The sequence below is a fragment of the Amphiprion ocellaris genome, chromosome 10 (genome assembly GCF_022539595.1).
Source record: "Amphiprion ocellaris isolate individual 3 ecotype Okinawa chromosome 10, ASM2253959v1, whole genome shotgun sequence".
Lineage (NCBI taxonomy): Eukaryota > Metazoa > Chordata > Actinopteri > Pomacentridae > Amphiprion > Amphiprion ocellaris.
In genome coordinates, this window is record NC_072775.1 from 3,774,079 (window position 1) to 3,800,312 (window position 26,234).

A 26,234-nucleotide genomic window follows, 5' to 3' on the forward strand; every position below is an offset into this window, starting at 1 on the left:
ATCTGTGCTCTCTGAAACGTCCAGGACACGGTCCACCTCCACATAGTCCGGGTTAAAAGGCTCGTCGTCCATCTGGAGAGAAAACAAGTGGGGTTTTACTCTTGGCGATACGCTGGCTTACAGAACAAGCTGGGCTGACTTCACAGAATAAAAGGAGATTTAATGTGCTCTGAGCATTATCGATTTATCCGTGTGTCCTTTACCTTGTTCAACAGGTTTAATGATCGGTGTACTGTATAACTGACAAAGCAGCTAAAGACGGACTAATATAATATATTAAAGATGAATGACACAATTTCTCTTATAGCAAAGAAACACAATTTGCTTCTGACACCTCCAACTTCTCTGCCATTCTCTGTGCAGCGTTCAATCCTAAGCCATTACTATTACTGTCATCTGATTGGTTTGACCCTTGTAAGTAGCTACTTCCATGCCGCGTGAGGTCAGGACCCAGATAATGGGCCGATTGTAGAGCAGAGCTCAGGTCGCACCTCGGTTATAAAGTTGTTGAGCTGTTGCTTGGCCTTAAACCTCTTGATCTTCTGGTGTATTCTCTTGTCCTTTTCCAGTTCCTCCAGCTCTGCCCAGCGACAGTGGAGGTATGAACTAAAAAAACAAAAAAAAAAAAACAAACACAAGACACACAGACATTTTAAGTGATTCTTGCTGTGGTTCAAATTTGACCAGGGTGAATGTTAGTGTTTGGGGAATGATGGACAGGAGGTGGATGCTGTAATCTAATAAATATAACATGAATTACTGAAATATTTTGACTCCTTTGACTGTTTAGGGGAGCAACTTTAACTGAAAGTGGTGAGAAACCGTACGTATAACTTCAGTTCTGTCTACAACAACCGTGTGAGTTTGATTAGATGAAGAAAGTGTTGATCCATAGACTGCGGAGGTTCTCAACAGTGTTTAACGGTACAAATTCAAAGTGACCACTCGAGTGCCGATTTACTTCAAAAACCTATTATACAGACATTGCACTTCGAAGAGTCGTTGGAAAACTATCCGGAAAGTATTCTGAAAATCTGTTAATGGTAAAAATGCCCAACATTTACTCATTCCAGCTTCTCAAAAGTGAAAATTTACCAATTTTCTTGGCCGTCTTTAGTTGAAAATTAAGTGCATTTGGAGTCTAATGCTGCTGATTACACAATACAAAAAAACTTTGGAAAAACTGATGGACATTTTGACTTTTTTTGTCATTTTACAGAATATTAATTGAGAAAACAGTTGATTCATTATTAGCTACAGCTCAGTTCAAAGTGAGAATGCCAAAGTTTTATTACACATTTAATCAAGGAGTGCCAGATGTTGTCAGAAGTAAACAAAAAGATGATCTGCTGTTGTTGTTACTTTGCCATGCAGCTGTTGCCATGTGTGATTTAACTACCTGAACCCACCTGAATGCAGGCCGAAGCAAGAAAAACTCAACTGAGGGGAATTAAACAAACGTTTTAAGAGAGCAACATTTGGGCCTGTATGTTCAAAACACACTCTGTGATAAACTGTGTGTTTTATTCAGACTTCAGGAGAAGCCAGCTTGTCTACACTCATTTGCAAGACATGCGATTGAATTTGTGTATTGAACATACAGCTCTAATTGTATTTTTGCCGGTCTAGACTGCAATCTGTCCAGGCACAAATGAAATGTGCTCCAACAGAATGATGAACATGACCTATGTTTAGCGCTCTGACTGGATGAAACGGTGCTACAGCCACTTGTGTTATTGATACGAGAATGGATCTGGAGCGCAAACGAGAAACACCTCAGGGTAAAGAAAAACTGAATAAGGCTTTCAGGCTGAGTATACCGAGCTTTTCACACTTAAAGACCCATAGACACCCCGGCGTGTGTGTTGAAAATAGTTCTAAAAAGGGAGGAAGCCCCGCTGTGAAAGACAAAAGAGGTGGAGAGCGAAGAAAAAACCCAGCTACTACTCACAAGCCCTTGAACTTGACGTAGAACTCCTCCACCTCCACTTCCTCCCCCGACTCCAGCTGAAAAGGAAAAAAGAAAAAAAGGTTAATAATCATTGCAAATATAGCAGCTGCACGGTGAAAGAGCAGAAGTGGCTCGTCATTGTTATACAACATGTGGCTGAATTGGTGAAGTGGCACAGAAGGAGCCTGCATACTAGTTTCACACTGACATGTCAGTCAACACTCCGCTCGACATCCTCACACTGAGAGAAGCTATTGTTTCATTCACGTCTTGTCAGTCTCGCAGCTATTTGCTGTTTTGGCTTCAATATGAAGGCGAAATGATGTTGGAGAAGAAGTTTGAAAATTTTAATGAATAAATTTAACTTAATATCTGCATACGACTAATAAACTTGCACTGTGTTTATTCAATGCAAGCAGCGTATCTGAGAAGGGGAAACACCAAAACAGTAGCTCTTTCAAGGAAGTCCGTCCACTTCCATTCACTACTAGTGCCGTAGCGTGCGCACACACACACACACACACACACACACACACACACACACACACACACACACACACACACACACACACACACACACACACACACACACACACACACACACACACACACACACACACACACACACACTCCACCATGCTACTACTACTGTAATGCCATGAATCATCAATCACACACACACCCTGCCTGAGGAAACGCTAGCTTGGCGTCTGGCGAAGCTAGCGTTGTGGTTTTGGCTGTGTGCCAAGCCCGGGGTCAACTCTGAATGGAGCTGTGAGAGGGAGTGTGTGTGTGTGCGCGGCCGTGTGTGTGTGTGCACATGCGTGTGTGTGCACATAGGTGGGGGGTAACCCATTGGCAGCTGGCTAGCAAAGGAAAGTTGGCTGGTGACTGTATGTGCGTGCGTATGTTGGCTCAGGGATGAGCTTTCTTTAAGCAAGGCATATAAAACAAAGCCGGCTGACACACACACACACACACACACGCGCACACACACACACACACAGTCAATCCGAGGCGCACACACACAGCTCTGAGCGCACACACATACTGAAATACAAGAACTCTTGTCTCTGCTTACCAAGTGAATACACGCTGTCTAAGCTCTTGGTGTGTGTGTGTGTGTGTGTGCGTGTGTGTATAATCTGCTTAGGCCAGCTGTGGAGTGGCTAATCAGATGATGTAAACCATGACTCGGGCCAGTCAGTCCATGTGTGCGCATCTCTCTGTGTATTGTGTTAGTGTCTGTGAGGTGTGTGCGTATGTAATTTGTGCGTCTCACCTGTTTTTTGGAGGTGCGCAAGCCCATGATCTTCTCCACAACAGGCCCCTCAGCCTCGGCCACGTCCTGGAAAAACAGAAGACAATAAGGATCAAGTCTGATGTGAGACCAAAACCCCAAAACACCTTTAATCCTCCTCCTCCTGGTAGAAGAGAGACCTTCATTTGTGTAGAATAAGTGCATAATGAAAATAATACACAACTACTGAACAGATCTTTAAAAAAATGTGTCAGTTCTACTAGTGACAACACATTTCTCTATGACTTTACAACATCAGCATCACCAGCTGATGTTAACATAAACTGGACTATATCATATCACCCCAAACCATAAAATTTGCACAGCAATTCTTGCACTGCTGCACTTTTTTAAACTTATTTTTACAAAGCACTTTATATTGTGTTGTTTACAGTGTGCCAATACTGTACTTATTATTACTATTCTATTATTATTTTATTACTATTACTATCTTTATTACTAAATAAGCTTGCTTTAACAATGTGAATTTCCCCTGGCGTGGGGAGAAACAAAGGATTATCTCATCTTATGATTTAGCAAAGTTTACTAAAAATATTTATATGGAAAAATACATCCAAGAATTTGCCTGAGGGTATTTTTACTTAACCCTTCTGTTGTCCTACGGGTCAAAATTGACCCATTTCAAAGTTTGAAAATGTGGGGAAAAAAATTTGTACTTTCACAGTGAAACTTCTGATGTCCACATTTTCAACATTTTTGGGAAATCTTTGAACATTTTTTGGTGGAAAAAAAGAAATGTTAAAAATGTTTCTTAAGAACACTCAAAAAAAAAATACCAAAACCCAGCAAATTTCACTGGGTTTTGGTTGATTTTTATGTGAATGTTCTTATAGAAAATATTAGAAGTTTTACTGATATATATGGAATCACTTTAGATATTTTTAGGATTTTTTTGGAAGATTTTTACTCATTTTTTGAAAATATTTACAAGAATTTTCTATCCAAATTTGGGGGATTTTTTTAAAAAATGAAACTTTTAAGGGAAACTTTTAAGGAATTATTAGAATTTTCTTCCTGAAGGTTTTGCAAATTATCATAAATTTTGGTATTTTTTTGGCTGAATTTTTGGATTTTTTTCAGACAAGGAAACAATATTTTTTGGTGCCTGTAAATGAGGACAACAGGAGGGTTAAGACAGCAAAGTTCTCAATGGTAAAGCACTTTCTTAACATGAGATCCTGCACAGAAATTCAGTAAAGTTCAGAAATAATACCAGGCGGTGAGGCTAAATGTGACGATATAAAAATAACATCCACCCTGTGCACCGTGTCTTCAGATTTCTATCTTTAGACTCCAGCAATACACTTCCATCATAAATAAACCACCTTCACTTCACACATATCAGTCTGGCTTCACCTCACTATCACTCTGCTATAAGGAGGAAAAACAACACTCTGACTTGATAGTATTTCTTTAAGCCAATCACAGTCATCATGGGCCAAGATAAAAGAAGGACACAGCTTTCTTCAAAATATGTTTTGGTGGAACATTTGCATGAAGGGAGGCAAATACCGTCAATGAAATGGATAATACACGATCCAAATCCTCAGCAAAACTCTAAATTTTCCCTGTGGTAAGTTACTAGATCAGTAAATTTTGTAAATGCGAACATAGTGGAAGGAGACGGCCTACATCTGGTGAGTTAGACTCTAGATAAACTGCGATTAGAAACTCGGCTTCTACCTGTTGTTGTGATGAGGACGACGGGGATTTTGGTGCCGCCGAGTCGTCTCCGCTGTCGTCATCCTCAGAGATCCTAAACTCCAGATCCTCTGTGTACCTCTTCCTCTTCACCTGACGGCTGGAGCGACGCTTCTGATAGATTAAAAAAAAAAAAAAAAACGGAGAAAAAAATGGGTTAAATGTTTTATTTACTTGCCACGATTTGGTAGCACTTCCAGAAATGAGATGGTCTTAGATCCCACATCACCCCAGTCCTTTCCTCTCTTCACTGGCTCCCAATCAATCTTCGCCAACGTTTTAAAGTACTGGTGCTAAATTTTAAGGCTTTACGTGGCCAATCACCACGGAATATCTCCGACCTCTCAGGTTGAGCCAACAAAAATTACTTGCTGTCCCTCGTTCCAAGTATAAAACCCGTGGTGACTGTGCTTTCCAAGCTCTCGCACCAGAACTGTGGAATGCTCTTCCTCCACGGCTCAGATCGGTCGATTCCTGTGGAGCTTTTATTTGGACAGGCTTTTGGTTGACCTGGAACTGCTTTATTTTATTTATTGTTTTGATGCATTGTATGTTAGCTGTTGCTCCCCTGTTTTAACAATTTATTACCTTTATCATTATTGTCTTTGTTTTTATCCTTGTTTTAATATTGTTGTAAAGCATTTTATGAGCTTGTATCTGTGAAAGGTGCTACAGAAAATACATCTGACTTCCTTACTTTGTGCTTTTGACTTCATTTATTAAAAACGCTCTTTTGTTGTAAAGCATCTCCAAAACAGGGGATTGTCAACACTTGCAGTGACACTCAGAAAACAAAAGCATGATGTAAACTCTGACTTTAAATTAAATCAGCGGTGGAGAGTGGAAACTGAAGGGCTGTGTGTGCTTATCTTTCACTGGCTGAGAAACAGACCTCATTTTCATTATACATTATTCTGTTCCATATGGCCTTGCATGTTATCCATATTGACTTTGAAGAAAACATCATCCAATTTGTTGGGCTCAACATGTTCCCTTATTATAGCAGCATGGAAAAAATGACTGTAAGGACCAGGTTAAAGGGGCTATGCAGCTTTTCCATTTGAATCGGAGCCATGATGCTAAAAGCCAGATGCTACTCTGTCTATTAATCTGACGCTGGTTCCTCTACAGCACTCAAAAGTTTTTTTTTATGCAGAAACAACGTTATAAAAAACGTATGCAGCAGCTTAAAGTTGCTGATGGTGCATGATGTGAACTTGACAGGGGGCTTGTCTGCTTGGTCTGTCAACAAGGCTGGTTTACAACACAAACAGCAGATGCCTACTGGCTTGGTGCCTTCCATCTCTACAGGCCGTGACACTGAGGGATCTGCAGAGGTTTATGACTTCTGCTTTTTTGTTTTTTCTTCGTCGGGCCACCCTGGTGCACTGGAGTTGTGTCGGAGGCCTGGAAAGTTTAAACAAGCGTCAAAACTGCTGCTGTGTGTTTCATACCTGCACACCATCATCATCATCTTCTTCGGGAGGAGAGGGGGGTGGAGACTTCACCTCCACGTCATCGCTGACTGACGACTCTCTCTTCCTCTTAGAATCCTTCTTAGCAGCGTTAGCCCCGCCCTCCGACTCCACCTTTTTACTGCTGCAGGAACAGAGAGGAAAAAAAACACACCTTAAGATTAAGACAGAAAGTGGCTGCACACAACACAAGCCCATTCCTCAAAGTCTTTTACAGATTAGTGAGCGTTCACGTACGTGCGCGCCCCTGCCTGTCCCAGGGCGATCGCCATGTTTGATTTACCCATTTAGAAATCATTAGTGTGCCTCGGGCTCTGGCACACAGGGGGTTAATATGATGAAAGACTGCATGGAGGCACAGGGAGAGAGGAGGCGACATAGAGAGATACAGGCCCAGAGAGGAGGAGGAGGAGGAGGAGAGAGGGGCCCGGAGAGAGAGACACCAGGAGGGAGGAGGGGGGAGGAGAGAGAGACAGGCAGACACTGAGCACAGGGGGAGGGGCTGAGAGGCCCCCAGGCTTCCTCTAATCTCTGGCATGGAAAGAAAGAGGAGCTGGCTCTATCTGTGAGTGTGCATTCACACCACAGAGGTGAGAGGACACTCAGCATCCCTCTTCAGTCTCTCAGGCAGCCGCTCACATTTACACCACCTCCAGCAGCAGACCTGAGGACGATGTGGGGGCAGTAAATCTCTGCTGGAACCACTGCACTGATCAACACGGTCAGATTTGAATTCAACCAGATGTGGGGACACTGAGACATACCTCGCTGTCCGGTCCAGTGTTGCATTTGACTAGGGATGCAAATTTTGTACGTTTGTCCTAACAGATAGTCGGCATGGTCACGCTACACCGACCACTCTGCTGAAGTAGACAATCAGTCATAGTGACGCTACTGTTGCTCCCGTCAGCCCACCAACAACATATATGCTCTCACTGATTAGCATGAAGCGTCATAGAAGACTCGCTCATGGTGACCCTCTACTCATTAAAGCTTGTTTTATGCTTGACGTGTCCGCGAGGTCTGTGCGGCTCCGTGCGGACGAATTACATCATTTTATCAGCAACGCCCCCTCACACGGCCCTTCTCAAGAGAAAAATTTCCGTGTCGTGCACCTCCAAGTTTTTCTAACACCACGAACGGAGACACGTGGAAAACTGGTAGAAGAACGGGAGCTCCGAAAAGCAGAAGTTCAGAAATACAGGCATTTATATGATTCATCACACAGAGATCACCATGACAACCGGGTTAGGAACAATTCATGGCGTGAAATTAAAACCAACTGCTGGATGCTACTATTTGGTAAAATATCATGTTGTAAGTGGTGTAAACGATAGCAAACTTCTTCTACTCTAGTTTAGTACTGCGGTAGACATGGTAGCAATATACTGCCCCCTGCAGTTTGGGACCAGACGCCGCATGGAGTATAAAATCACACACGTTCTCTCCAAGCGTCTCATTTCCGCACATCACATTCGTGCAGAAAGCATAACCCAGCCTGAACTCTCTTACAATGCTCTCTGCTTGCCAACGTAGAAATGTCAGCAGTCCGAGTGGACGCCTCCTCTGGTAGCTACCATGCTAAACACTAAAGATCACTACAAACTGTGCGATTTTCAGCCGTCCCAGACGATAGATAACAATCGTGGATATCTTTGGTCTTGGCTCTAAATCGATGGTCCTACGTCACACTGTGACACAGATTCAGGGACGGCCAGCGTCAGAAATTTGGGGTGATCATCTCACAGTGTGACTGCTGCTTCGACTTACGTCAACTAATTAACCAATAGAAATGCAGGATGAAATGACGTACTGATCAGCGTCACACTGGAGCTAAACCCCAACAGATAATTTGCGGCGACAAAACGCATCAAAACAAGTATGTCAGATTTTGGCTTCTCTTTCCAAGCCACAACCGCATCCATATTCTCTTCTACCTCCTTTTTTTGGGATTTCTGTCCAAACACATAAATGTCAGAAGGACAAGAGCTCTGTTCATGTTTGGCTAGTTTCCCTGGGACTGTAGGAGCTCCATTTGTGCTTCAGTTGTTTATTTTTCATGGATGGACGGCGCACACTTATGACGTTTTATTCTTGCGCATTCACGTTGACTCACGTCAACATCGTAGCATCAGGGCCGTAAGAAACCGAGTACAATCCGCTGTCATACGTTTTTATAATTTACTCAATTGGAAGAAAATTCCAATAATTCCTTAAAAGCTGCCCTTAAAAGTTTTATTTAAAAAAAACCCCCCAAATTTGGCAAGAAAATTCTTGTAAATATTTTCAAAAAATGAGTAAAAATCTTCCAAAAAATCCTAAAAATATCTAAAGTGATTCCATATATATTAGTAAAACTTCTAATATTTTCTTAAGAACATTCACATGAGAAACATTTTAACATTTCTTTTTTTCCACCAAAAAATGTTCAAAGATTTCCCAAAAATGTTCAAAATGTGGACATCAGAAGTTTCACTGTGAAATATATTTTTTCCCACATATTCAAACTTTAAACCGGGTCAATTTTGACCCACAGGACAACATGAGGAACCAAAAAGAAGCAGGGCCACTGTTTTCTGCAATGTCCTTTGCAAGTTTTAAAAAAAAAAAAAAAAAAAAAAAAAAAAAAGTGCAGCTAAAAAGGTTTCATAAGAGACTCGTTAGCATTGGGGATTAGCGGATAGGGCTAATTTGCAAACATGGAACTGGATTGAAGTGAAGCGGCCATGTGGACCAAACTGTGCAGCGCAGATTACAACGTGGATTTATTTAATAAGAGGAAATAAAACCTTTGCAGGTTATAAGGAGGAGAGTATTTGTTGTGCTAACTTAGAATAAAACACAACAGCTGTGAGTGTTGTCCTCTGCAGCGCTGTAGGTCTGGATCTCTCTCTCTCTCCTGCTCCCTCCCTCCCTCCTGCTCTCTCCCCCTCTCCATCCTCACCCCCTCTGTCCCTGGGGCCCTTCTCCTTTCATCCTCACGCCAAGAGCAATCACCATCTCCGTGGTAACGGCTGGTCATGTGACCTGCACCTGTTCCTCTGGCTGGTCGCCACACGCTGGAGCCATCTGGCCACACACACACACACACACACACACGCACACGCACACACACAGTTCTACACTTGGCTGCCTTCTCCCTTCTCTTCCTCTGAGCTTCTTCTTCTTCATGGCCTCACTTCTCAATCACCTCTCTCCAGCTCTTTCTGCTCAGTCCATCTCTGCGCTCTTCTTGTTTTAGCTCTAAAACTCTCCTCCAGAAATCCGTCTCTGCCTCCTTTTCTCTGTCCGGTTCGGTCGTCTGTAAACGCTGTAGCTGTGCGAATGAATCAACTTGTGTGACAATAAGCTGTCTTGAATCAACTTCTTTGTGCTTTGTTATCATAAATGCAGTGTATTTCACCATTTATGGGAATGAGCAGCACATGGTAGTTGCGACGGGTGTTTTTTTCCCCTTATTCCAGGGCTAATGCAGATTACTGGTAATCAAGCAAGGCCAATAAGCGATACTTGAGCCGGCATACATTACATGTTATACATTAATATCATGTGATAGCAGGGGTCATTCATAACTAGGTTACTTCATTAATAATCATTGGTACAGCTGAATGTGAACGATAAAAATCAGGGTGATGATGTCACAGCATCCGTGACGCTAGGACAGTCTCCTCTGTTTACTGTGAGATCAATCGACTGATACTGAACAGTTTGTCTCCTGCCGATAGGTCTGCTGTTCTTCTGTTTTGTTTCTCTATCACTTTTATTGCCCACTAGGGGCCCATAGCTTAAAGCATTGTGTGTTATAGTTCTCCAGAATCTGCTTTGGAATAATCTATGGCTGCCTTCTAACTGAGCTGCTAGCTGTTAGCTTAGCCTTAGCCATTGTAAGAAAAACACAGTTCCTTGATTTGTGCCGATGGCTGTGGTTCTTGTTCAGATTTTGCGGGTTGTGTCTCTGCTTGAGAGATGTCTGTCAGTTAGAGGTGACTGTTGAAATAAACCTTACTTTAGCAAGATGAAACAAGTTTTCCTGATAGCATTAGCCACAGGCTAAGAGGCACAGCAAACCTCTTAGCGATAGCCTTAGCCTAGCACAGACAGCAAAATAAGTTCCTTCTGCGCTGACGCAACAAGTGAATTATTCTGGCATCTAAGTGTAACAGAAAAACTGGACATGCTTGAGGAAGACTGCAGTTGTTTCTTGCAACTTTAGACGGCAAAGCTTCGCTCTGCAAATGTGCTCATCTGTCACTCTGTGTAAACAATAGCTCTCAGAGTTATTCAGCTGCTAGTTGTAACATCACACAGTGTTGTGGGTGGGAAATTACTTAAGACAACAGAGAGCGAGAAACAGGTGCATCAGAACCAAAGCAGCACATTTAATTTATTTTTATCGGTAAAAATAATATTACAGAGGGTCCTCGACTTACATTGGAGTTCTGTTCCTACGAAGTGACGTAAGTCGATTTTCGCCACAAGTCGGAACCTCAGTGAAAACGTAAACAAAGCCTTACGTGCATCAGGATATGGATCACTTTACACGTTTGGACAACTACAGTAACGACAAACAGTCATTAGCTCACAGTGAAACACAATTCAGTGGGAAAATACCAGCGAAAATGTACGCTTGGGAGCCATAATTAAGTTAGTGAATGTAGCATTATCCAATGTAAACAAAGCCGTCTTATAGCGCCTCGTGACTACTGTGCATACAGTATTCATCCGCTCTGCTCGCCAACTAGTTCCACGGAACCAGTTCTGACGTAACGGTGAAACATCATACGTTAAACTGAGGACCGGCCCGTAATCAGTCTCGACATAATGGTGAAGTGCTGTAAGTGCAAGACGCTGTAAACCGAGGACCTCCTGTACAGAAAAGCGAAAAAATGAAGAATATCGGCCTCGAACCTTGGCAAGACGGATAACTAATCCCTAATGTCCATTAGGGTTGTCCTGATCTGATATTAAAGATCGCGATAGAGGCTGAACAAGACATTTGTTTTTTAACTAATCAGTATGGGGACGATCCAAAGCCCAATTCTCCATTTACATCCACTGTCAAGCAAGTGTCTTGAAGGGAGAGCACAATTTGTGAACTCTAAATCCAAATCCGAGATTCATACTAAATTATGAATTGTGTGTCTCGCTGATTTTATATCCATCAGTCAACAATGTCAACTCTAATTTATCCATTTACAGTTCATGAATATTTTACCATCTTGGCAACTGCATTATGTTTGAGGTGGTAAATGGACTGCATTCACAAGTTATAGTGTCAAGAAATAAAACCCCGAAGGATATAATTAAAACAAAGTGAACTTTGTCATATTAAAACCACTGCTGTTGAGCTGCCAACTCAATCAAAGAGCTTAGTCGACCAAAAACCTCTCAGGATAAATTTCATTTAATTATCATCATTTAGTCTTAAACTGAAAACACTGCAACAGGCCGGGCCAGAAAACAGGGTTTTTGTTTGGTGGGTCTGACGGAGAGCGAGGTGGCCGCTGATACAATTGTGCTGCCAGAAAACGCTGATAAAACTTATTAAATCAGAGTCAAACTGCAAAAAGGGGCCGACATGCCAATCATGATATTAAACATCTCCATATAAGGAGAGTCCTGCCCAGGTGTACACATAAGCTCCTCCCTCTCCCAATCACTCTGCTGTACACTCCTGGGCTTATAGCATGGCATTCACACATGCCGGCCAGCTGTGGGGTGTGTGGGGTGTGTGGGGTGTGTGGGGTGTGTGGGGTGCGTGGGGTGCGTGGGGTGCGTGGGGTGCGTGGGGTGCGTGGGATGCGTGGGGTGCGTGGGGTGCGTGGGGTGCGTGGGATGCGTGGGGTGCGTGGGGTGCGTGGGGTGCGTGGGATGTGTGGGGTGCGTGGGGTGCGTGGGGTGCGTGGGGTGCGTGGGATGTGTGGGGTGCGTGGGGTGCGTGGGGTGCGTGGGATGTGTGGGGTGCGTGGGGTGCGTGGGGTGCGTGGGGTGCGTGGGGTGCGTGGGGTGCGTGGGGTGCGTGGGGTGCGTGGGGTGCGTGGGGTGCGTGGGGTGCGTGGGATGCGTGGGGTGTGTGCGTGCGTGAGCACTGAGCTGCGATGCTCCTTTCAGTTTGGGATAAAGGAGAGACAGGAAGCAGAACGGTGAAGTAAAACAACAGACCAAAAAAAACGGTGAAGGGTGGGGTGTAAGGGACACCTGCTGCTGTGATGAGTCATACCGCTGCACCCCCATACACACCGCCCAAAAAAATAAAACAACAAAAACACACACCAAAAGGCCATGCACACCTTTCGAAGCGTGTTCAGAAAGTGCTGTATTTGCACACACGTCTGCAGACACGCACAAACCAAGGTGCCTGCATGCATGTCTGACTTCTCTTTGTGTGTACTGCAAACAAATCATCCCGACACACACACACAGACACACACTGAGGGAAGGGTGTGGCAGCTGAGAGCGGTGTTATTTATAGATGTACTTCCTCTGAGAGAGGTAGACGGAGAGAGGGAGCTCGAGCGAGAGACGAGGAGGATGGAGAGAGAAGGCAAGGTCAAAGGAGAGGAGTGAGCTGAGTGGACAAGTAAACCACCTGATTGTCTCCGCATCGCCTACACGCACAAATACCATCCTCGACAGCTGAAACTATCTCCTCTCTGATGCATCTTTTTTGCCTGTTCATTGAAATCAAGTTGCACAAACTATTGTTGCCATTAAAGAACAGCTTGTGGAGTGAATGTTGAACCAAACTGACGCAATCAAGCCTTTGCATGTGACAATTTTAACACGCGAGATCTCAAAAAAACTGAAAATTACTAATTAACCCTCTTGTTGTCTTCATTTATGGGCACCAAAAAATACCGTTTCCTTGTCTGAAAAAAATCCAAACATTCAGCAAAAAAATTCCCCAAATTTCTGCAAATTTGCAAAACTTTCAGGAAGAAAATTCCAATAATTCCTTAAAAGTTTCCCTTCAAAGTTTTTTTTTTTTAAATCCCCCAAATTTGGCAAGAAAATTCTTGTAAGTATTTTCATAAAATTTGTAAAAAACTTCCAAAAAATTCCTAAAAATATCTAAAGTGATTCCATACATATCAGTAAAACTTCTAGTATTTTCTTAAGCACATTCACAAAAAAAAATCAACCAAAATCCAGCGAATTTCACTGGATTTTGGTTGATTTTTTGGTGAATGTGCTGAAGAAACATTTTTAACATTTTTTTCCCCACCAAAAAATTTTCAAAGATTTCCCTAAAATGATGAAAATGTGGACATCAGAAGTTTCACTGTGAAAATCTTTTTTTCCCCCACATTTTCAAACTTTAAACCGGATCAATTTTGACCTGCAGGACAACACGAAGGTTATTCAACAGTAAAACAACAATGTGATTTGCTGTTAGATCCTCATCGATTCTGTCTCCATTTTCAATATATGTGTAAACGTGTGTATCTTGGTGTCTTTGGAGACGTGCATATGGGTCCTCCTACTGTAGGTTTTTAATAAATTCAGAGGAAAGACCTAACAACAATCGGAAGCAATAAACTAAACTACAACTCTGTGTGTAAGAGCTGTTGGATCCTGACCTGGACTGATCCTGTCTCCATGTTAGGGTAAATAATGAAGTTACCGGGGCAACTGGTAGAGCCTGCTGCTGGTTAACTTAGCGGAAAGAAGTATTTTTGGTCAAATATGGGTGCCAAAATGATGAAAAAAGCCTTTCCTTTGGCTAGCAGGTCCAACCGAGGAGACCGTCATCGCAATTTTTGTGAAAAATGACCAGGCTGTACATTCTGTTAGCCATCAGATTTACAGGAAGGAAAGGGTGCACGTCCAAAAGGAACACAAACCAGAATTATTAGTAGAATGTACTCTTACCTTAGAATACACTTTCAGCAATCAATTTAGTTTAAAATCATACAGAACTGTATATAAAAAATATTAATACAACATAAAATTGATCAAAATATACCAAATACAGGACAAAAACAGGTCTGTGTCCATTCCAAGAAAAGATAATAGTAAGAAAAACAAGATAATCCAACAATTTTAAACTCTGTTAATGTTTTCAGATTAAATACTCCAACAACATGCAGAGCAGGGGTGTCAAACATGTGGCTCATGGGCCAAAAGCGGCCTGCCAGAGTGGCCAATCTGGTTGTAAAGTGTAAAAATCATAGAAGACATTAACCGCAGATTGTAAATTTGTAAAACTATAAATTTAAAATAATTTCGAGACCATGACAAGTTGTTTTCATCATAAAGCAAAATACTAGATTGGTCATTGTTCTTTTGTCATTTTGTGTCTAATTTTTGCAATATTTTGTCTTGTTTTTTTGGGGGGTTTTTTTGTCTGACTTTTTTTTTGCCTAATATTTCTTGTCCTTTTATTTCTCGTTTTTGGCATTCCGTGATTTTTTTGTCTCGCTTGTGTTGTTTGTCTACTTTTTTGTTGTTTTGTTTCTCGCTTTTGTCATTTTTTGGTGTAATTTGTGCTTTTTTTTGGTTGTTTATCCACTTTTTTGTCGCTTTGTAACTTTCTTGTCTTTTTTTCATTTTGTTTCGTGTCGTTTGTCTCATTTTTTTGTTGTTTTGTGTCTCATTTTTGTTGTATTTCATCTTGTTTTTGTTGTTTTTTTGTCTGACTTTTGTTGTTTTGATCACAAAGTACAATACTATATCTTTCCGTTCCAGATAAATGTGACAACATTTTTTTGTTGCTTTGTAGATAAACTGATCTGGAAGTTGTAATGTGTAAATGATAAACTGAGGCATGAGGCATTGCTGAAACTGAACTTATATTTCTTCAGAAATTTCAGGTTGTTCATAAAGTTTTGTAAAAAAAGATAATTCCTTAAATGAGAACATTTTCAGAATGTACTTTTTTGCACTAAAACAAAGAGAAAATTTGGAGTTTGGGTTGTTTATAGGTTATTATGCTGTGATTTTACTGGTCAGGTCCACTGGAGATCACACTGGGCTGAGTGTGGAACCTGAACTAAGATTTTGACACTCCTGATGTACAGTAATGCTGGCATGCAAATCACCAGTAACCCCATTTGTTCTGAAAATACCCAAGTATCAAGGCATAACTTTTTCAGTGCCACAAATCTGCAAATAAAAGGGAGTGGAAACCGAGAAACAGCCTGTGTTCAAAGAGTTACCAGAACATCCTGGTTACACCAATTTAGCGAAGGCTTCAGTCGGCTCTGTGGTGGTTTATTTGTTCAAAGAGAGATGCAAATACACTGAGCAGAGAAAAACATTCTGCAGCGTGGTACCAGCCACAAGAAACACTTCTGAACTTCTCAGGCTTTTTTTTCTTCCACTTACTGATGGAAATCTCATATAAATCCCCCAAAATGCAATGGAACATATCTACCTTCAAAGTGGATTTTCCAGACACGAAGTGAGAAATTTCTGACAGTTTATTTTAGGCCTTTAACACTTGTTAAATGAAGTAAGTTTCAGTAAGCCAGGAAACATTTCTCAGATTTGAGAAGGAAATCGTAACACATAGAAGAACCAGCTTAAATGTAAAGGCAATTAAACTTTATGGCTTTGATATTATGCAATTTCATTAAAAACTAGGGCTGCCCCCTAACAGTTAATCAAAGGTAAATCAATGAGAGAAGTAATAGTAGACCGGGTTTTAATTGGTTGATCAATCAAAGGAAAAAAAATTCAGTCACAGACATCATGGTTTATACATCTGGTAGAAATTAAACAAGAAATCCAAAGTATGGGATCATTTCGAGAAGGTAAAGGAGGACTTTATAAAGGGGACATGCAAACTCACTGGGAAACTTTCACCTCTCATTCATCATCAACTCAATTATCATTATTTAAAATATCTACGCAGTAATGTTAGCCACTTAGCATGAAAATTCACTTTAACGCTATAGAGCCCACATAAATATGTGCTATTCAACTTACTGAAGGTGAAATACACAATTCTGGAGAACAATAGTTAATATACCTCTAGTTAGCAGATTCATATCTGGCAGATTTACCATCCCTCTAAAGCTAAACGTTTACCCAACACATTTGTTGGCATCATTGTAGCTCATTTAAGCTTGGAAAATATGCAGTTTACAGGCTTATTATTAGCTGCAGTTTTGTATTTTTCTGTAAGTATTAACAGGGTTACCTAAAACGTTCTTTCTTCTCAGACATGGAACTGAAACTTCCTGACGCCCCATTAAAAAACTGTTTAACCCTCCTGTTGTCCTCATTTACAGGCACCAAAAAATATTATTTCCTTGTCTGAAAAAAATCAAAAAATTCAGCAAAAAAAGTCCCCAAATTTCTGAAAATTTGCAAAACCTTCAGGAAGAAAATTCCAATAATTCCTTAAAAGTTTCCCTTGAAAGTTTTACTTAAAAAACAAAAAAATCCTCCAAATTTGGCAAGAAAATTCTTGTAAATATTTTCAAAAAATTAGTAAAAATATCTAAAGTGATTCCATATATATCAGTAAAACTTCTAATATTTTCTTGAAGAACATTCACATAAAAATCAACCAAAATCCAGTGAAATTTGCTGGATTTTGTTTGATTTTTTTGTGGATGTTCTTAAGAAACATTTTTAACATTTCTTTTTTTCCACTAAAAAATGTTCAAAGATTTCCCAAAGATGTTGAAAATGTGGACATCAGAAGTTTCACTGTGAAAATATATATATTTTTCCCACAGTTTCAAACTTTAAAAGGGGTCAATTTTGATCCACAGGGTGACAGGAGGGTTAAATAATAAGTGAGCAATGACTAACCAACAAGTGACTTGACCTTATGACTGTTGGTTGCCTCGGAAAATCTTTGGCAGTCTTTTAAAAACACACCTAATAAATGTATGACTTTTCTATGGTGAATGCACCATGAGTAAAGGCCATGAGACCTTATCATCTGCCATCTGATCTAAACATCCACATAAAGCCCCAATATGTGCGACCAAAGCACCAGGAAAACAACATTAATACTTATTTTGAGTACAGGCTGTGCGAGGAGATTCCCTGTTAACCACGACTTTATAATTCATCACTAGAGTTGTAATTGAAGCCGGACTTTGGAGGATGACAGTGTTCAAACACAATGGGAAGTTCCAAATCCTCCAGAAATCCTGTGTTTTGTCCGCCCACTGGGTTCAGGACAGGAAGATGACAAACTTTGGCAACACACGGAAAACCTCTGGAATATTTATGGACAGGATCGACAGTCCCAGTCTGTAAGTAGCTGCTATACTTTGCTGCTATATTTTGATAAAGTCACAGAGTGAGTGTTCCATATGAGGAACAACGCAAGATATTTACACAACTAACCGATTCGAAGTCTACATCAGGGGTGTCAAACATGCGGCCCATGTTCTACAGTGCAAAAATTACAGACATTAACTGTAATTTGTAAAACCATAAATTTAGAATCATTTCTAGACCATGACAAATTGTTTTGATCATAAAGTAAAATACTAGATTGCTCATTGTTCTTTTGTCATTGTGTGTCTCATTTTTGTAATATTGTGTCTTGTTTTTTTTGTATTTTTTGTCTGACTTTCACTGTTTGTCTCATGCTTTTGTCATTTTGTGTTTCCTTTTGGTCTCGCTTGTGTTTTTTTGTCTCATTTTTGTCATTTTGTTTTGCTTTATTCATTGCTTTGTGTATCATTTTTGTCGTTCTGTATCACGCTTTTGTCATTTTTTTGTCTCTTTCGTCCATTTTTTTGTCGCTTTGTAACTTTTTTGTTCCGTTTGTCTCATTTTTTGTCCTTTCATTTTTCTTGCTTTTGTCGTTTTGTGTCTCATTGTCTTGTTTTTGCTGTTTGTCTTTTTCAAAGTAAACTACTATATTGTTCAGTTCCAGATACCTGTGACTAAATGTTTTGTTTCTTTGTAGACATTCTATGATCTGTAACCTATAATGTGTAAATAAATGATGCACTGAGGCATAATGTTGCTGAAATTGAACTTGTTTTTCTTAAGAAATTTCAGGTTGTTCATAATGTTTTGCAAAAAGATAGTTCCTTAAACGTGAATATTTTCAGAATGTACTTTGCTGCACTCAAACAAAGGAAACATTTGGAGTTATTCATAGGTTATTATGCTGTGACTTTACTTGTCCGGCCCACCTGAAATCAAATCGTTCTGACTGTGGAACCTGAACTAAACTGAGCTTGACACCCCTGGTCTGCATCAATCAGCGCACACAGGTGTGGAGACCACCTTAATGAAGAGTTTAACTTCAAAACAGCCGCACCAAACTTCACTCAGAGGTATGGAGATTTATTGTTGCCTGTGCTCGAGACAAACTTCACTCCTCAGTCTTTGGCTTGAATTAGAAAGACGGGCAGAAAGGAGGAGGGAAGACGGGGAGGGCAGCGGTGAGGAAGAGATGAAAGAGTAAGCTCCTCTTCGTCAGGAAGAGGTGGGATTGGAGGGAGGAGGAAAGGAAGGGAAAGAATAAAAGAGAAGATAGTTGGGTGATTGTGGAGGTCCACCATTTTAGAGTAGCAGTGAATGGCCGGCAGCCATTATTATGCTAAATTAACCTGGGAGCTCCAGGCCGCCACTCAAGATGGAGGAAAGCCTGACAACAGATAAGAGCTCGTTTACCAACACACACACACAAACTCGCATGTGGGAGGGGGGCGCTGAGAATGGACCCCACCCCCACATTTCCTCTGCGTGCGCGCACACACACACACACACACACACACACACACTGTGGAGTGGTCAGCAGCATGGCCTTCATTATCATTAGACGCCATTTTCTGCCACAAAAATTACTAAAGACCCTTCCCCCAGCACATGCATGCACACACAAAACACCAGCCCCCCCCCATCCACCTCAGTTCTCCACCCCCAGACTCTATTCCAGTGACCGGTGCATGCATAACACACACACACACACACACACACACACACACACACACACACACACACACACACACACACACACACACACACACACACACACACACACACACACACACACACACACACACACACACACACACACACACCTCCCCCAGCGCTGACCCCTGCATGCTGCTTCGGCCCTCCCTCTTCCTTGGGATAAAAGAGGCCGAGAGGAAAGGGAGACAGAGGGGGGAGAGAGAGGGAGAGAATGGGGGCCGTCCTGACACATTCCTCAGTCCGATCAAGTTTCCACCTTCACAATGAAACCACCGCCGGGTCTCTCATACACAAATGCCCTCGGCGCTCTGATCTGACAGATTGCGAAGTGAGAAAAGCATCGACATCGGGAGAGGCTGCGAATGTTCGGAAAACAGCGAGACCTGAGCGACGCAGACGAAAAGAGAAAAGATATGATAAAGCCAAGAGGGGAAGAGTGAGAGAATGCAGGGGTTAAGACCAGGAAGGAGAGTGTAAACCAGGGGTGTCAAACTCATTTTAGTTCAGGGGCCACATTCAGCCCAGTTTCATCTCCAGTGGGATGGACCAGTTTTTACAGTATGATCAAAGCAACAACAACAAAAAAAAAGCATAAATGACAAAAACGAGACCAAAAAAAACACAAAGCAGCACGCAAAACAATGAATAAAGCCAAACACAAAATGAGAAAAATACAACATAAAACACAAGCAAGACAAAAGGGAAAAACAAGACGACAAAAACATGAGATGAACAACAAAAGTCAGACAAAAAAACAAAAACAAAACAAAATATTACAAAAATGAGATACAAAAAGACAAAAAAATTGACAAACGACACAAAACAACAAATTCGACAAGAAAGTTACAAAGCGACAGAAAAAATGAAGAAACGACGAAATTACTTTAAATTTTTAGTTTTACACAAATTACAAGCTGGAATTTTTACACTCTGAAGGTCACATTGGACCTTCTGGAGGGCCGGTTTTGGCCCGCGGACCACATGTTTGACACCCCTGGTGTAAACAAAGTGAAGTGAAGGTGATATCGACAACACTGATAAGAACCAGAGGATAGATTAAAGCAGTCTATATTCTGCTGAGGACATTTGAACACGTGCCATCACTCTCCTTATGGAACATAAATAACTACAACATACAATAACTGGAAGAAAATGTAAGATTTTAACCCTCCTGTTGTCCTCATTTACAGGCACCAAATAATATTGTCTCCTTGCCTGAAAAAAATCCAAACATTCAACAAAAAATTCACCAAATTTCTGAATATTTGCAAAACTTTCAGAAGAAAAATCCAATAATTCCTTCAACGTTTCCCTTAAACGCTGTATAAATAAAAATCCCCCAAATTTGGCAAGAAAATTCAAAAAATTAGTAAAAATCTTCCAAAAAAAAAAATATCTAAAGTAATTACATATATATCAGTAAACCTAATATTTTCTTGAAGAACATTCACATAAAAATCTACCAAAATCCAGCGAAATTCGCTGGATTTTGGTAGATTTTTTTTGTGAATGTTCTTAAGAAACATTTTTAACATTTCTTTTTTTCCACCAAATTTTTTCAAAAAATTCCCCAAAATGTTGAAAATGTGGACATCAGAATTTTCACTGTGAAAATATATATTTTTTCCACATTTTCAAACTTTAAAATGGGTCAATTTCACCCGCAGGACGACACGAGGGTTAAAGAAACCCTAATTAAAAGCTTCCCTCAAAACATTTATAAATAAAAATCCCCCAAATTTGGCAAGAAAATTCTTGTAAATATTTTCAAAAAATGAGTAAAAATCTTCCAAAAAATATCCTAAAAATATCTAAAGTGACTACATATATATATCAGTAAAACATTTAATATTTTCTTTAAGAACATTCACAAACAAATCAACCAAAATCCAGCGAAATTCCCCAAAAATTTCCCACAAATTTTGAAAATGTGGATGTCAGAGGTTTCATTGTGAAAATATACTTTTTTACACATTTTCAATCTTTAAAACGGGTCAATCTGACCCGCAGGACGACACGAGGGTCAGAGAAAGAATCATGTAAAATTAAAAAAAAACCAAACCAACCATGAATCTATCCTACCAACAAGTATGAGATGTGACTTCAAAGCTTTTATTATTGCTCCATAGAGTTCTACTGTTCAAATCGCATCACCGAGCCACACTGTTGGGTTCATTCATTACCATTAACAGACACTGCAGCTTAGTCTGAGCCTGTATCGTAAGCCACCACTTCATAATTTCAGCAAAAACAGCTGAAAATATACTGGTCGTCAGATAACAGAAAACACTGATAAACCATCGGAGCTGGAATCATCCGGTTCAGTCTCTTTCAATCAACCAATCAAAGTTTATTTCTATGACCCATTACAACAGCCCAAAGGGTGACCAAAGTGCTTCACAGTGAAAAACAAGAGAATAACTTAAAGCACTAAAATATACAATCAAAAGTAATAAAAGTAATGAAATGTCACCATGCCGCGAGGTGTTGAAAGCCATTTTAAAAAGAAAGGTTTTGAGTTTTTATTTAAAAAGACCTATGATACACAGTAGCCTATACACAGTAGGTAAACTACCAAAGACTCAAACCTCTACCCTCCTGCTGGGAGTAATTTTCACTACGATCACTGGAAAATAATGCCTCAAAACACACACTACTCCTGCTTATTGTGCACGGCTGCTCTAGAAAAAGCATCAAGAATAGAAACTATATGTTTTGTCAGCCTTCAGCGGGATAAACTGTCACACAAACTGAGTGTCGGTGACGTTTCCAGCAGGTAAACAGACAAGATACAGACTTTCCACCTGACCTGCAAAGCTGCAATGACAGAGGTTTCGACCCTGCTGATCGGCATCTGTGGAAGAAAACATGATTGATCCTCAGATCCGTCTGCTCCATGCTTCACTGAGCCCTGTGATCACTAACTCACACTCATATAAACACAGTGTGTGGCGGTTCACAGCTCAAAGGTTGTGACCCCTTTGGTTCCCCCTGATTGGTCACGTGAGTGATGGTTCTACTGTGTGTCCGTCTATGAGCTTCTGTTTATAGATGTATACATACACTAGGAGTCCTCTGATAAGTAAAATGTACATATTACTAAGACTGACTAAGACTTTGTGTCCACCTGAGCTGCTGTTTCCATGTGCAAATACAGATGTGGAAGTGAAAACATCACACTTCCACTTGGCGGTTAATGGTGCCAAATACATTTCTGGGACTCTCTAGGCATCAAATGTTAGAACCAGTAAGTATTCACACCAGCTGATGAGGAAGTGATTCATTTCACCTGGTGGTTGACACCTGGTTTTCTACACTCAAGTCGGCGCCAGACAGACACAGTGAGTAACAGAATGCTGCTCCTACCTGGTCTTCTTGGGAGTCTTGGTCTTGGGCGTGGAGCTCTTGGCTTTCTTCTCCTTGGGCTCCTTGGGCTCTTTGGGGGTCTTGGGTGTTTTGGGCGTCTTCGGGGTCTTAGGCTCTTTGGGCTCCTTGCCCTCTGCCTTCTCCTTTGGTTTCTTTTTCCGCTTTTTCTTCTCCTCCACCGGCGGCGAACTTCCCTCCACCGTTCCTGTGCCAGTAACCTGTTCACCTGCATCACTTCCTGTTCCCGGAAATTCTGACTTTACGTCTTCCTCTCCGCTTTCTCTCACCGCCTTCTTCCCTCCCTCTTCTTCCTCTCCATCCGCTGCTTTAGCTTTCTTCTTCTTCTTCTTTTTTGGCTTGGTCTCCTGGTTGCTGGGCTTCTCTGTGCTGATAGGCTGGCCGGGGGCTCCGGTGCCGACCGTCGGCCTGTCAGGAACCATCATTGAGGCATCACCTGACGGGTCCGTGGGGGAATGCTGGAGGGTGGAGGGAAATATCTGGTTATTCGACTTATTTAGCAACTTTAATGCTATTGATATATAGAGAAAAATCAAGCATCTTCCACATCCAAAAACTTTCACAGCCACTTTGAGCAGGAATTTTTTTTAACAAACCATAGAAAACAAGAGCAGAAAGCAGAAAATATACCAAACTGTGTTTTATAGTTGTACTGTTTAACCCTCGTGTCGTCCTGCGGGTCAACATTGACACGGTTTAAAGTTTCAAAATGTGGGGAAAAAATATATTTTCATAGTGAAGCTTCTGATGTCCACATTTTCAACATTTTTGGGAAATCATTTTTTGGTGGAAAAAAGAAATGTTAAAAGTGTTTCTTGAGAACATTCACAAAAAAATCAACCAAAATCCAGCGAATTTCACTGGATTTTGGTTGATTTTTATGTGAATGTTCTTAAAGAAAATATTAGAAGTTTTACTGATATATATGTAATCACTTTAGATATTTTCAGGATTTTTTTGGTAGATTTTTACTCATTTTTTGAAAATATTTACAAGAATTTTCTTGTAAATATTTTGGGGGATTTTTATTTCTAAAACTTTTAATGGAAACTTTTAAGGAATTATTGGAATTTTCTTCCTGAAGGTTTTGCAAATTTTCATAAATTTGGGGAATTTTTTTGCTAAATTTTTGAATGTTTTTCAGACAAGGAAACAATATTTTTTGGTGCCCGTAAATGAGGACAACAGGAGGATTAAACAATTAGTGAAGGGAAAACTGAGTAAAATTTAACAATGAACTATTTTAAGCCAGATCTTGAATAAAAATATCATCTTCTGGGTTGTAGATGAAATAAAACAAGTAGTTTGATAGTGTCACCATGGGCTCTGGGATATAACCAAACCATTAACTGGAAAAAACCTGAGATATCAGCAATTAAGTTCAGCATTTTTTGCAACACCAAATTTTATTAGGGCTGTAACTAATGACTAGCCCATGAAAAAGAAACATCTGTTCTTGTCTTGAAGACTTAAGTTTACTTCATACTCTTGCTGTAGCCTGATGTGAACCTCCCCTAAAACACAACAACATGGCACAGCGACACTGACCACAACAACAACAACTGTTCCACTTGATAGTAAAATGTTGTGTTTATACAGCATATTGAGTTGTGCAAATATAATTCTTCTTTAAATGTAATAGGATGTGATTGTATCTGGCTTGCTCATAATGCAAATGCAGTATCCATTATTCTACCATGTGTAGCCATATGCGGTTTTCTCATTTTCATAGCTCTGCTAATCCGCATACAGACTCAATCAGTTTCGATGTCTTCTCGTTTTCCTGCGTTGCATTAATTTCAGGCCAAGTAACTGTTGCTTAACATTGACCGGCTCTAATTCCAACATGATCTGATCTGCATTTCAGACGCAATTTTTTTTAAATACATGAAGAAATCCAACAAAGCGGCTTAAAAGCAGCACCGCTAACTATCAGTGGCAGTATAAATGCAAATACAAATGCTAAAAACAGTGCCTGGTACTTATTCAGTCTAAGTTCTTCATGCAGAGCATAAATCAAGAAAATAATTAAGTATTTCAAACTGTAAATGCCTGAATGACAGAATGTTTTAAGCATCTGTACTTAAATTTTTCTAAATGCTTAACAATCAAACTTGCTTGTGATTGATTTTCTAATGAAGGAGTCCTCAGTTTATTATTTCAACTTCAAAATAAATCAAAAACTGATCAGTTGCATGTGCCATAAAATGTGTCCGCTGATGTTTTGCTTCAACGCCGGTTCGCCTGTACCGGCCTTGTCAGTCAATACTGATACACTTTCTGCAGGGTGGGGTTGAATCTGTCAGTAATGGCAGCAGACCACAGAGCAGAGGGAGAAGAAGGATCCATCCATCCGTCCATCCATCCGTCCATCCATCCATCCATCCAACCATGCGCCTGGCTGCCACCTCCTCCCTCTCCTCGACTCCCTGTTGCTACAGTTTCCGCCCCCCTCCTGCCTCCTCCTCCAGCAGCTAACCTTAGTAAACAAACCGGCTGATACCTCATTTTTCCTCCTCCTTTGCTCTCCTGCAGACTTAAATCCTATCTCCTTGCTCCCTCCACCTCCTCCTCTTTGCTCCCAAGTAAGCTTTCTGTGACAGGAAACTGGTTACCAGCTGTTGGGAGCCTCTCCAGCTGCCTCTCCTCCCTCTCCCTCTCCTCCATCCCTGCCTCCCTCCCCCTTTCTCTCTCTCCAGCTGCTCAGGGTCCCAGTAGCAGATGGGAAATCAGGCATCATGACACGAATAAATTATCTCCACACTTCAAAAAGGCGCAGCGAGGGAGTATGTGTGTGTGTCATACGAGAGCGAGAGGACTATGCCTTTGAGAGTACGTGTGTGTGCGCATGTGTAACACACGTGCACTTCTGTGTGTGTCAATGAGCTGTGTGTGTGTGTGTGTGTGTGTGTGTGAGCATCAGCAAGTTTACAGCAAAATGCCACAGCAGCAGCTCCGCTCCGTACGTACACACTTAGCAGAGCTCGTTCATGTGGAGAAGGAAAGAGTTGGGGCGCTTTCACTGAAAGTCCACCTCCATCAGGAGAATGCTAATGCAACACACAGAGACCAAACTGCTGCAAGGTCACACATCACGCAAACCTCTGCACACGTGCACACAAACACCTGCTGACATACACGTAAACTGAGCCATTTAGACACACAAATAAGGGGGAGGAGGGGGTTTGGGAAGAGAGGGATAGAGAGAGAGTCATGGAGAGGGAGAGAGAGAGAGATGGCGAGGGGGATGCAATGCCAAGAGATAAATCTGTCCTCCTGCCAAGCTTCCTAGATAATCAATCACGCCAATGACAACGGAGACACACACAGCGTGTACACAAACAATCGCACACACGCCCGAGTGCTGCGTCAGGTTTGGTGTTCTGCAGGGCGAATTTAGCACACTGCTGCGCTCACTTGTACAGGTTTGATTCCAGTTCTCCACCAACAATGGAAGATTCCATTCACCATCCACTTCCAAAATAGACTTAACCCTCGTGTC

The 26,234-nt window shown here is 41.1% G+C and overlaps 1 protein-coding gene across 1 annotated transcript in view; it reads right to left on the minus strand.

The window, feature by feature from the left end:
- chd7 (chromodomain helicase DNA binding protein 7) overlaps window positions 1-26,234 on the minus strand; it is a 96,841-nt gene that overhangs the window by 39,011 nt on the left and 31,596 nt on the right. Inside the window, exons 4-10 of the mRNA XM_055014286.1 lie at window positions 22,715-23,190; window positions 6,428-6,572; window positions 4,956-5,087; window positions 3,234-3,299; window positions 1,952-2,007; window positions 492-606; window positions 1-72 (exon numbers count right to left, since the gene is read on the minus strand). The exon at window positions 1-72 is cut by the window's left edge and continues 12 nt beyond it. Coding sequence (XP_054870261.1) covers window positions 1-72; window positions 492-606; window positions 1,952-2,007; window positions 3,234-3,299; window positions 4,956-5,087; window positions 6,428-6,572; window positions 22,715-23,190 — 1,062 coding nt within the window. The remainder of the gene's footprint in view (window positions 73-491; window positions 607-1,951; window positions 2,008-3,233; window positions 3,300-4,955; window positions 5,088-6,427; window positions 6,573-22,714; window positions 23,191-26,234) is intronic.